This window comes from Rhodnius prolixus, unplaced genomic scaffold (genome assembly GCF_049639745.1).
Source record: "Rhodnius prolixus isolate KJV_2025 unplaced genomic scaffold, Rpr scaffold_5, whole genome shotgun sequence".
Lineage (NCBI taxonomy): Eukaryota > Metazoa > Arthropoda > Insecta > Hemiptera > Reduviidae > Rhodnius > Rhodnius prolixus.
Genome location: NW_027411624.1, coordinates 8,885,294 through 8,898,420, shown reverse-complemented (window position 1 = coordinate 8,898,420; position 13,127 = coordinate 8,885,294). Strand labels below are relative to the sequence as shown.

The window sequence follows — 13,127 nt, the reverse complement described above, 5'->3', positions numbered from 1 at the left end:
TGGGAAACCTTTTTGTATCATTCTCTAATATGGTCTCGGCTAACTAAGTAACCTGACCTAGGCAAACAAAGTCAGGTTCTTTTGAAGGAAATACACACTACCATGGTGAGTACTACATCTCGCTCGCTGCTGATACCTATTGTGAGAAACACTTTCGGTTTTTCTGAGGAGAACCTCCAAAATGGAGGTGGAAGACAACAGAACTGGAGCTTTAGCTGAGGAACTGAAATAGGAAGAGGTCAAATGAGCGTTCCACGTTCCTCAGTAAAATATAGGCTTCATTGCAACTGAAATGGCTAATGCAAAAAAAAACTAGGCCTAGAATCTAATTGCACCTGCAAAACTATGAGGTGATATAGGAGATTGTATTTCATCTCCTGCGAACTGAGATACGATGTTTTGGAGAAGGATAAACTCTGCCAAAGATTTCTCATACTGAGATATCTCAGATGTTATAATTTGGATGGGTTAATAGTTGGTTTCATCTAGTTGAAAAAGGGCCACAATAGATTGATACTGTCTCAGTGCACTGAACCCTTCATCATCAAAATTTTTTTTATTTTTACTTATTGTTTATTCAAGAAATTTTTTTAAAAAACAAGTCTGAATCGATGACTACATAGTCTTATTATGTTGATGAAAATTTCCCTTTAAATTAGTAAACATATTTAGAGTAAAATTTTTCTAGAAAAGTTCAAATAAACATATTAATTTATAGGATGAGAAAAAATGTACTTTAATTCCTATATATACTCACCTACACATATTCAGTCGCATCTCCGTAATAGCTAAATACTATAATAGTATAAAATAGGTCACTAAAAGTTCTATAATAATAAAGGAAGGAATAAGCTCTTGGTAGTGACTAGGATATGACGTGGAAAGGTCCTTGGTACGAATCCTGTTGGCTGCCCTTAGGTTTTTACGAGGAACACTAACCGGCAGTGCTTCGAGAAAATGTTTCTCAGATAATACATTACAAATATCGAGATATTCTAAATAATAAGCTACAGGGAAAAATTGTAAATGTTTAACAAACTAATTTTTACTCGCTAATAATTAACTCCTCTATACTTATTTACAGAGCTGCCGAACCAACGGCGAAGAAAGACGTCAAGAAAGGACGGCTGCCGAAGAAACAAGAGATCTACTGGAACGTATCCTAGAAGGTGCAGCACCATATCCTACGGTAGTCCTACCGCCAGGCGGTGGCTATTGGGAGGATAGTGGCGATACCCCGCCTATGGCCCTTCAGTCTCCACAAGATCACCAGCCAAAGTATTATAGACATCACTTCCTCGGACAGGTAAGCTCTATACAGCCTTCTCAAAATCTTAGTACGAGTTTTTATAAGCTGGCTATGGGAACAGTCGAAGTAGTTGCTGTAATGTAATAATTGTTCATAGTATTGAGAGATAAGTTGTATTAATTATGCAGAAAATTCATGATTGGAAATAGTGAAGTTAAAAATAAGTGGGAAATTAAGCAAAGAAAAGAACCGTTATTCAATATTAAGGAATGAAAATGTATTTTCCGATAGGCTTTTCCAATTTAGAATTACCAATTAATGTTAGCCAATTTAAGGAAATTTAAATCTTAGGTTACATCCTAAACAAATTCATAGATGGCCTGAGTGTAATTCACACTTGCTTTGTAATTCATTGGGAATTTAATTGCCTATTAACATTTACAATTTCAATTTTTAATTGAGTATATTTCTTTTAATTTTTAGTAAAATTCAAGTTTCAGCTGGATGACGAGTTTCCTATGGGTTAAAATTCCTCCTGGAAAAACCACTTTTATCTTTGGGTTCTCCTCACAAGTGCTAATTAAATTGAATACACAATTTCATTAAAAATGCCACATTTGTCAAAAAAAAAAATTATTGATCCGAAGTATAGCTTGTCTGAAGGAAACTGGTTAGAAAAATCGCATCTGAAAAAAATTTTAATGACACCAAATTATTTATTTGAATTTCGTTTAAACTTAAAAAGTAATATTACTTTTTTAATTGCAGGAACACATCAACCTGACTGGCTGGGATGATGCATTAGGCCCTGTCTTATTGTCTTTGAGGCATGAAGCTGTGGAGGACCAGACGAGGATAATATTGAGGCTGAGAACGGGAAGTGTTAACCATCTGTTGCCATCCACCAATACTCCACCTTTAGCCATCGCAAAGGTAAACCAATCATCTTCATTATTATCTATATTCAGACAACATTAATTCAATCGTACTTTCATTATATTTAATAAATATTGTTTTAGGCTGTGAATCAAGATCTCACTTTGGCGAGGTTAGAACCAGTATTATGTCCAAGATCGTCACATCTTATAGCCGCCTATGATGAACACGTCTTGGTCTGTCAGTATAAGTTTGGAGTCTTATATCAAAGGTTTGGTCAAACCGCTGAAGAACAATTATTCTCCAATAGAACATCCAGTCCAGCTTTTGATGAATTCCTCTCCTGTCTGGGACATAGAATTAATCTTAAATACCATAAAGGGTTTGTGATATTTATTTTTTTTTTTTTGCTATTTTAATATTACTAATTTTTGTGCTCATTTTTTGGGAGTTTGATCAGCACTCACTTTATTATGTTTCTCAAGATTTTTTTAAGAAGAAAGAAAAGAAAGAATGAAGCCTAGAAATGGGAGGGATGAGAGGTGGAATTGTCTATAGAATCTCGTTTAAAAAAATGACTACTGCTTGGAGGTTTTCTTTTAAAGGATTCAACTCCATGTTAAGAATATAGAACTTATAAAAGTGAGTGAAGCAATGAATGAGTAAAAGTTGGATAGATGGTTGAAGAAACACAATTGAAGGGCAAGTTTCCTAACAAATATCCAATGGAAATTATATAAATTTACAACAATTCTCTTTTGGGAAAAAGATACAAAGAGGAGCATAGAAAACAATGGAAACTAAACAGAGCAACATTCTGGGAAACTGCAAAACATCTTGGCTAGTTACCCGGTTTCCTTGAATCTGAAATGGCAATCTACATTATTTTAAATGCAGATTTTATCCTCACATGTTTTCTGTATTTCGATCTTCATCCATCAACAACAGAGGTTGAGTTATCATGACAGAAACGTGGTTAAAGTCACATTCTTTACACTAAACTTATTAATCTCATCTGATGATCGTCTAAAAGCCAAACCAGGTCGAAAATAAAAAAAAAGAACGTGCTAGAACATATAAAATCAGCTATTTTAACCATCACGGCATATCTTACAACCTTTTCTACATCATTATAATTAGTTTAGTCTGTAGTAGAAACTTACAAATACAAAAAGTAACGCTTTAAAAATAAATCATTAGGTAATTCATCAAAATCAAATCAAGAGTGAAGAAAATTTTTATATTTTAAAAAACAGAATGACAAAAAATCTTAGGCTTTTATTCATTAATATGTATTTAATGTTATTATTTTTTTACACAATAATATATCGTGTATTAGTAACCGGTTGTACAATAAAAAAGTTCTAAAATCAGCTGTAACATCTGGGCAATGTGGGTCCCATCTTTACCATATGGTTAGCATCTATCATTGGCGAAACCAAACTCAAGTGTATTACTTCTTTTTGTTAGTTTTACTTGTGTACTTTTTGGTCTATTGGCATCGTGAGAATTGACATAACAAAGTGATAAACTGTCTCCTGCATTGTGACGCATTTAAAGATACATTCAGTTATAAGTCTATAATTGCGACATCATTTATGTATAATAATGCATTAATGTGCATTGTTTTTATTGTAGATACCGAGGAGGTCTAGATACTCAGTTTGGGCAGACCGGCGAAGAAGCGGTTTACCAGGTGTACAAGGAGAGTGAGATTATATTTCACGTATCAACCTTACTTCCATACACTGACAATGATCCTCAACAGTTGCAAAGGAAAAGGCATATTGGTTAGTCTAAAATTCTATTGATTATTAACTTCTTGTTCTAAAGTTTCATTGCTAAAGATCAATATTTGTTCAATAATGTCCAAAATTGGGACATTAATCCGAAAGATTACTTTTTTTTTTTTTTTTTTGAAATCCACATGATTTATTCAATAAACACCTCTCTGCACTAGATGAGATGTTCCTAGTTTGGGTTTATTTCAACATGCGTGCAAATAATCTAGTAAGTGAGGTCTATTATCCACATCCTAAAGCAGTTTAATGGTTCCCGTCACCTTTTTCTAATTAAGACCCTAGTTTGCTAGTTTCCTTCCTTATTTTCCCCAATTTCCGTATATGGTGATCTTTCTGGTGATATTGAAGCTAAGTTCAAGCGTCTCATGAGCTGCTTCATTAGATTTATTTTCAGCATTCCCAGAGACTCTCGCATTTCGCGCTACTACGATGAGTTGAAGTGACTTTTTCCTGTATTTTTTGGCTTCATTCCTTTTCCAAGTTATCCAATCTCAAAGGCCATTTATATTTTACAACTCTTCAAATTCAAATCCTCTAATCTATTCTGTAATACTAAATATCGTTCCTCTGATCTCTAAATTCCTTGACACCATACTTCATCCTTCGACCAATCCTTCCTAATAGGCACTACCTCTTTCTGGAACTCCTTGCCATCATCTGTCCACCATGCTCCTACCCTTTCCATCTTTAAATCCCTTCTGTTCAGTTATCTCCTTTCTACCTAGCTTCTTTCGAAATGAATGCATTTATTTCCTTAGTTTTAATTCTTATTTTTGTAAATACTTACTAATTTTTTATATATATACAATAAATACAGTCCAAACTAATAGGGCCTCCAATTGTACATGTTTTTATTCTAAGGGGACAAAAGTCCCAGGATAATACATTTATTTTCTTTCTTTCTTTATTAATTCCTGCGGATATTATCTCTAATTGGTGTAGGCCAATATTCTACTATTCTGCATTTTATTAAGATTTCTCTTTGTCTAAAATCTTTAGTGGTACTGTATCTAAAGGTATTGCTTTAGGCGTGATGAATTAAAGTCGAGAAAAAGAAAACCCAAAAGTACACTACGTCTGCTGTTTGATATTTTGTTGTTTAGGGATGAACACAATCACTTACAATAATACCAATAACTAGACTAACGTACCCTTCAAGCAGGAACATAGCACCCTACAGGGCCTACTTTAAAATTATTAGAAGTAGGCATGTACTTGATTCTAATTCACTTAAGATAAGCTATAGTCTGTTTTAGAATATCCTCCATTATACCGACGACGTTTTTTTTAGAGCAATTCATGTAATTTTCCTTTTCTTGAAAATTATAGTTTGAATTTAAAAAGATATGTTACCCGTGTTCATTATAATTAAAGAATGTTGTTAACGAAAGTGTATCAGAACTTCCATAGAACAACAATAAATCATGTTCCCTGAATCAAAGATTTAAGCCAAAGTTTATTATGTCCTAGTTTTAATAAAACTTCTTGGCGACTGTCTATAAAATTACAAAAAAACTAGAAAAGATTGTCAGACACACTTCCAATAATATATTCTTCCAACATGTAATTTTTTAATAATTCATAAATATTAAATAGATTTAACATCCTAGTTAGAGAGAGAAGAAAGTTCACATCCTCTTGCTTGATCCTTCCACTGCGGCTCCACTGAGCCAATAGTGTACCAACATGTTGAAAACTTGACGAGCCACTCCTTCAACCGTTGGCTGCATTCAATTTATTTCAGAAGAACTATGGACAAACTTCATGTGCTATTGAACTTCTTTTGATGATTTGATTTTTGACTTTATGTACCAAAAAAATACCAAAGAAAAGCAGTATAGATTTGGTCCTAAGTTTGGTTTCGTACATAGACTAGAGACTACTGTAAGTATTAATAAAATAAATGGCATGGAAGATTTGTTAAAGTTTCCCCTTTAAATTGGGTACATTGACCAGTTTTGTTGGTCGAAGGCCTACAGGGATAGAAAGAAACTAATTTAATTTAGTAAACTTTGACATTAAGTTTTTAAAAAAAAGAAGGAATTGCCATTTTTATATTATTTAATTAATTGACTTGATTTAAATTAAAAGATAGGCTACTTAATTTTTATAAAATCATTCATTTCGAAGGATGTAATTGTGCAGATAAAAGCACCTTGACATTTAAGTGCTTAGTAAGTCTCTAGACCCGCCTATTTTCGATGACAATTTATCCAGTGAAAGTTGGTCGTTATTTATATTTAGCGCTTCTTTGTTTTTAAATAAAGATTTAGATTAACTTTGTTTTTCCCAAGCTAATTTCATAATTTATACGAGATTAGATTGAGGAAATTTAGAAGACTACACAGTCTTACGTTCTGTTTATAAATGTGATCTCCATTAATTCTATTTGAAAAAATTGGATGCGACTCAAATAATTAGTGGTAAACAATTTGAATTAAGTATAATTTTAAAACCCCTTTAATTCCAAGCTTGCTAAAAAGGTGTTGAATCCCCTCCTCATTAAACGAGAGTTTGTTTATATTGACGTTCCTTTTTCTCTTCCTAGATGGCAATAGTCCAAGATGTTGGAAGTACCATATTTCTTATTCAACTGCTTCCCTTACCTTCTAATAGACTGTACATAAACATAAGTATGGAACTAAACCTACTTTTTTTTAAATAGATTTCTATTTTTCTTGCCTATACTTCCTAACCACAACTTCTGCCCTTGGGAGGGCGGGTTCTACAACTGTTCTGTTCATTTATTGAGAGAGTCTATAATTTATTAAAATTAAAATTCTATCTTATATGTGGTTTTCTTATTTTTGTATGAATTGAGTGAATATTTGAGCGTTTTTTTGTGGAATCAGTTAACAAAAATAAGTAGTAATAATCTATTTTATTCGACTAGGAATAAAGAGATAAATCTGAGTGGTCGAATTGAGAAAACTGTAACCCGTACTCTTACTAAAACAATAACCAATTAGAGAGTGAGTAACCAATTCCAAAGAACCTCCATCACAATTCGATTTGGAAAAAAAATTGTCCTGATTTCAGAACTCTTGAAAACTTCAGGCAAATATAATTAAGTACTCGAATTGTTGAGCTTACTATAATAGTAAACATTTATTTGATATTTTCTTTTGACCTTTTTAAGATTCACATATGTATGTACGAGCCCACAGTTATGTATCTTTATGTTTACAACTTAGCCTTGATAATTCCAGTCCACCTACATTCGTTTTTTAGATATACAATTCTTTTTTTTTTTTTACTCTTAGAAGTGTGAGAGAGTATGTTTTTATTTGTATTCCTCCCTCTTCACAAGTTCTATCATCCAAGTACTGACCTATTCGATGGGATTCACATGAGCAGCGTTCTCCAATAAGAAATTTTCTTTGAAAGTGCCTTACTTATCTAGTATTTACGATTCTATTAAAACTAAACATAAAATCGCTTTTATGACTTTATCGTTTATGATTTTTATAAACTGATTACTCCCATCACTACCCTAGCGATGTTTTCAATTTAAAGAATTTATTTACAAATAAATAAATAAAATATAATGAAGGTGGATGACTGAAAAGGTTATCTTTTTAAAGTAAATCTTATTTAAATTTATTAAAGTTATTTGCCTTTTGGGGTTACAATTATTATAGAGTTTTGTAGATTGTAATTGTGAGCATAAATTTATTTTTCAATTCATCTGTTAAATAGGTAATGACATTGTGGCGATCGTCTTTCAAGAAAAGAATACTCCATTCTCGCCTGATATGATTGCATCACATTTCCTTCACGCTTTTATAATTGTTCAAGCAATCGAACCAAATACTCCAAATACAAGGTATTTGTTTATGTTCAATTTAAGTCATTAATTAAATTTATATTTTGTACAATTAAGTGTTAGCAATTTAAAATATTAAAGCTACCAACTATTGATGAAAATTCGTCATTTGGAAGTCATTTATTGTAGTCAAGATTTTTTTTATAGTAAAATTTTAAGATTTTTGCTGAGTGCAGCTAGTCGCGCTATTTCATTCAAACTAATTCAATGCAATGTTTATATAAACAGCATTGATATCTCACTTTGTTAATTTTATATTGATAATTTGATATTCGCTTAAGTCTGTAACATTCCTTAATCGAATTTTGAGTTAATTTTAAAAAATATTAAATAATTTATATTAAAAAAGTTAAAGTAAACCCACTTTAACAACCCAAATATCAAAGTAAAGTGGCTCATGTCGTGGATATTTCCTATGCAAAAAGAGATAAATGCTTGTGGTATTGACTTTTTCGCCACCTTAAAACTGTCGTGGTACCAAAGAGAAATTAGTGGCACAAATGTGAGTTGGAAGGGATTAATAACTGTGGATATTGGATTAATAATTGAAAATTTTGTTCTGCCATGTAACTTTTATTGCAGAACTTCTTGATATTTTAATGTACGTAAAAAGTGGAACAGTTTTGATAAGCTCTTGATGTAGTGTACACAACATATCAGCTGATAACATTGAATTCATGACTGCTTTATTCGTTTTGTTATAGGTACAAAGTCAGCGTAACAGCCAGAGATGATGTCCCCATGTTTGGACCATCTTTACCTAATCCTCCCATTTTCAGAAAGGGTCCTGAATTAAGAGAGTTTCTATTAGACAAATTAATTGCTGCAGAATCTGCTTGTTATAAAGCCCATAAATTCGCCCAACTTGAGGTAAAAAACAAAAACATTCTTACAAGATTATTATTTGGCATACTTTAAAAGAGGCATATTTTTATAGATTGAACTTTCTATTTTGCTTCTCCTTCTAGTTAAGAACAAGATCAAGTTTACTTGAATCATTAGTTACTGATCTGCGAGAGAAATCCAGAGAATTTTTAGGACCTGCCGCACTTTCAGCTGGTACTAACGGTCATAACGATTCGCCATCTTCAGATTTTGCTGAAACACCCAAATCAGAATCCGGAGCTGGTTCGAGATTTATAGATACTGTAAGAAAGGCGTTGATTGCCCGGGTTAGATCGCAGGAGACTGGCCACAACAATAACAATAATAACAATAACTCCACTCATAACAAGAGGCAGACTAATGGCACTACGGATCATGATTCGAATCAGGTCAGTATTTGATGGAAGAAAGAAGTGTAAAACATGAACGACTCCTATCATTAGACAATTCTAATCCCTTTGAAATTAAAAATAAATATAGGCGGTGGGAGTTATATTAAAATTAAGATTGTCTACATCTAAACGAAACCTTCTTAGCATTAGAAATAAAGTAGATTATGGAGTGACTGTTTTTCCCAGTCAACGCAGATACGTTGCATAGGACAGAAGGGAAGTGGGACATCTTAAAAAGAATAGAAATGTACAAACAGAAAGACCCAATACATTATTATAACATTTATTCAATTTTCACTCGGATACGCACTTTAAAATTCATTCCGTACCGCACGCTCAAAAAAAAAAGTTGCATTTTCTTGACTGTTTTTAAGATTTTACTTATTGGTTGAATGATTAGAATAACATATTCTTCATTATTTTCTTTCCCGTCACATAGCGGGCCCTACTTAAATTCGCCCCACCCAATATAAATTACAATTCAGATTTGATAATTTAAATACACACACATGCCCTAAATTTTCAGAACCTTTAAACAAGTACTAATTTTATTAAATATTTTCAATTTTATTTTAATATTTTTAAAATGTTTTATGATTCATTAACATTTTGAATAGCACACATGTTCACTATATAACCTCCCTTAGTCAGCAAGTGAGGTGCGAGACGGGATCATGAGTGAAGTCGAAATGTCAACACCAAACTGATTAATCCACTTCTGTGATGGGTGAAAGTAGTCAGGGATACAGTAAAGATGGGTGCTATGACGTTAAAAAAAAAAAAAAAAAATGAAAAATGACGTGCAATCTCCCTCTGTGGTTCAATCCAGGATTTTTCTAGTCGTTATCTCTTCCATTGCTCTCAAGGTGTCAATGATCTTATTTCACAAACTAAATACTGTATCTATCTTGTTCAATTCGCCTTTTTTATCCATTTCTTAAGTGATTCTTCCAAGTAGAACTTTTTCGTATCGGGGACACCTCAAAAGTAATATTTTTCAATTCAGTACGAAACTGGTTTTGAAAATGACGTATACTTAACTAGCTTTCTTAATAAAAGTTACTAACTTCCAAGTGGACTAATAAAATTTAACCGGAAAAATAAAAGAAAGAAATAGTTGCATGACATTCTCAAGTTAAACTTCTAGTAACTTAATTTTCGTGTTGTTTCAAAATGAAGAGCTCGAGTAATCCAGTGTCAAGAAGTAGCACATTTGGCAAGAAGAGTACTCCATCTTCACCAGTGTCCAGTCCTGATATTCACACACAAAGATTAAACAGGTAAGCTTTGTCGAAAGTTTAAACCACTGATTTGCATTGATTTTTTGTGCTGGAAAAAAATCATGATGTTTGAAATGTTTTTCTTATAGGCAGGTAATGTCTAAAACAAATCTTATAAGTCCTAATAAAATTCCACAGTTTTAATTAAGTTTATTTAATATTTATCTTTTTCACTTTTACTTTCTTTTAAATACTGAAGTAGATGGGAAAACATTGCAAATATTGTTATACTTTTGTCATCGAGTTAAGTGTGTGTAGTTTATTGTAAGCAAGAAACCTTACTTTTGTAAAATTTATGTTTTTTCCCCTTAGTTAAGATCAAAGCCATTCAATCTGAAGAGCAATTTACTGAAGCGTTTTCATTTCTAACATTTTTAAAAACTTCCCCTAAAGCATGGATACATTTTAAGATTAGCATTTTCAATAGAAAGTTGAGTTTTTTTTCTTTCGAGATAATACTTTAAAGTAAGTTTTATGAAAATCCTATCGTTTAAGAATTCCATTAAACTGACGTTTAACAAAATGTTAGGTTTAACTGGAAATGAGTGAATGTTCATAAATGAGATTTTTATCATGCAGTGACAGATGGGAATTTAAAATATGTTTGGCAAAAACCTTAAATTACTAGTTTACCTTAATAGCTATTAAACTTACTAATCCACTTTTACTAGCAAGAGAAAGATAATTTATCAAGTTCGAAATATGCTCATTTCACTTTGATAGCGAATTTTCTAACTAGAAGATTGCAAATGAGGTAGAAATACTGTTGGTCTTTCCTACCAAACTATTTTGGCTGCTTAGAGTATTTACCTTTGCGGTTTTTTGTTTAAGTGCTATTAGTTCGTTAAAATTTTCGAGTTTTTCTTAAAAACTGGATAACTCTTAATTGTTTGCGTTATCTATTAATTTACATTTTATCTGATCCTCTAATGTTTTCCCTCTCACGAAACTCATGCTAAATTTTGTGTTAAATATATTTGTAACCTGAACGTAATGGTAATGAGATTACGTTGTACATTTTTAATGGAAAGAATCCTAGATATTTATTTGTACTTCCTTTGCAAATTACTAAGCTTCTTTTTGTAATAAATATAAATGTATTAATTTTTATTTAATTGCAGTGGCCGTGTGTCGGAAAGCGATTGCTCATCTCTGAACAGTGTGGAAATGGAGAACGGAGGTGATAGTGACACTGGATTGGAAAGTATGTCGTCTTCGGAGAATAAAACTTGTTCACTCTGTCTGGAGCCGGCGGATCTCGCCCAAGAGGTTACCAGATTAAAATGTGACAAATTGCATCTTTTACGACAAAACGTGGTAAGCTTATTTTTTTTTTTTTTTTTTTGCGCATCAACAGCTGAGGTTATTAGCGCCCGGAGCTTTTTCCAGTGCACTGCCGGCCTCCGGACAGTGTTCTCTCGTTACAGACAACACTGTCCATCACCGGACAGTGAGCTGTAAGAAGCTCCTAGGAAGAGAAAATCTAAGGGTCAGCTGCTGGATTCGAACCCGGGACCTCCGCGTGGGAGTCCAGTATGCTAACCGCATAGCTAATCCCTTCCCTACTCGCTTCGGCGGTACATATACTAAAATTGGAACGGTAAGCTTATTATTGGTATAAATGTGATTTATTATCATTATTATTATTATTATTCAATTTTAGTAGTATTAAAGTAATAATCCTAAGGACATTGCCAGGATTGCCTGCGCGTGTGCCTTCCTTATTATAGGATATAGAGACCCTCTATATCCTATAGTTTATATTCTTCAGTGCCGGTCTCCTATATCTGGGATACCTAATTTTGTTATCTTTTTTTCTATTTTGGGCCTCATTGTCACCGCTAAGCTCGTACACCCACATGCAAGCGATCTTTTGCTCCCTGTATCGGTATTGTTCTTATTACAACCATTATGTCTACCATTATTATTATTATTGAAATTGATTTATTCAGAATTCTTGCGATGTTCTCCTGTAATAATGCAGTACTCCTCCACTCATCAGTCATCAGTTAGTGGAGTGTTCCTCGTTTGTCTTGTGTTCTTACACCAAAGATTTTTTTTTTTAACTCCCTTACCTCTATCTACATTTCTTGGAGACAGCTGAAAAACTCTCTTACAGTCTGTGTAAAAGCAATTCTCTTTGTAAACTATCGCTGATTTTGCGCTGGGCATAGTTTCAGTTGGATATCTAATCATCATTATTGGTTGGGATAAGCAATCTGTGATACAGTTTTAGACTTTGAAGTCAAATGTTAGCTCATTCTTAGTGAGATTCCAAAGACTATCTAGTCTCCCACGCATAGATTATTACCCCATTATAAATTAAATAAGCTTCTAGAGGATTCAAGAAGATTTTTTTCTTCACGATTAAAGAGAAAAAAACTCTTGCAAAGCTTTTTTCATTTCATCTAACATGATTATCACATCATGAGGGAAGAAATGAGCGAAATATCAAGACCATATTAGGCGCAGGCTTTACTTTCGTATTTAATCGAACAGAATCGTTTTAGGATTCGTGTAATTGCTTCCTTTTTCGCCATGTCCAATATTCATTTATGTCACTCTTCTGAATTCTTCTCAGTGATTGGTCTCTTCAATTGGAAAAATTTTCTATTCATATCATTTTTAGATATTTTGTTTTCTTCGGCAAAACTTATTTTATTTATTTAAAACTTTTAAGCAAAATCCACGGCGATATAAAAGATGTGTTCCAATTTTTTCTGTACTTGCAAGGTATTCGTAAAGTTTGAGCAGTTAATTGTTTGATATGGAAACTGGAGTTAACTGTGGATACGCTAAACCCAAATATCTATTCAC

The 13,127-nt window shown here is 32.7% G+C and overlaps 1 protein-coding gene across 36 annotated transcripts in view; it reads left to right on the top strand.

Moving 5' to 3' along the window:
- Positions 1-13,127, top strand: part of RapGAP1 (Rap GTPase activating protein 1) — a 325,082-nt gene that overhangs the window by 293,945 nt on the left and 18,010 nt on the right. For all 36 annotated transcript variants that reach the window (XM_074137179.1, XM_074137182.1, XM_074137152.1 and 33 more), the window contains 9 exons: positions 1,085-1,306; positions 2,018-2,182; positions 2,269-2,507; positions 3,764-3,915; positions 7,627-7,753; positions 8,458-8,623; positions 8,722-9,027; positions 10,210-10,310; positions 11,432-11,627. In XM_074137179.1, coding sequence (XP_073993280.1) covers positions 1,085-1,306; positions 2,018-2,182; positions 2,269-2,507; positions 3,764-3,915; positions 7,627-7,753; positions 8,458-8,623; positions 8,722-9,027; positions 10,210-10,310; positions 11,432-11,627 — 1,674 coding nt within the window. The remainder of the gene's footprint in view (positions 1-1,084; positions 1,307-2,017; positions 2,183-2,268; positions 2,508-3,763; positions 3,916-7,626; positions 7,754-8,457; positions 8,624-8,721; positions 9,028-10,209; positions 10,311-11,431; positions 11,628-13,127) is intronic.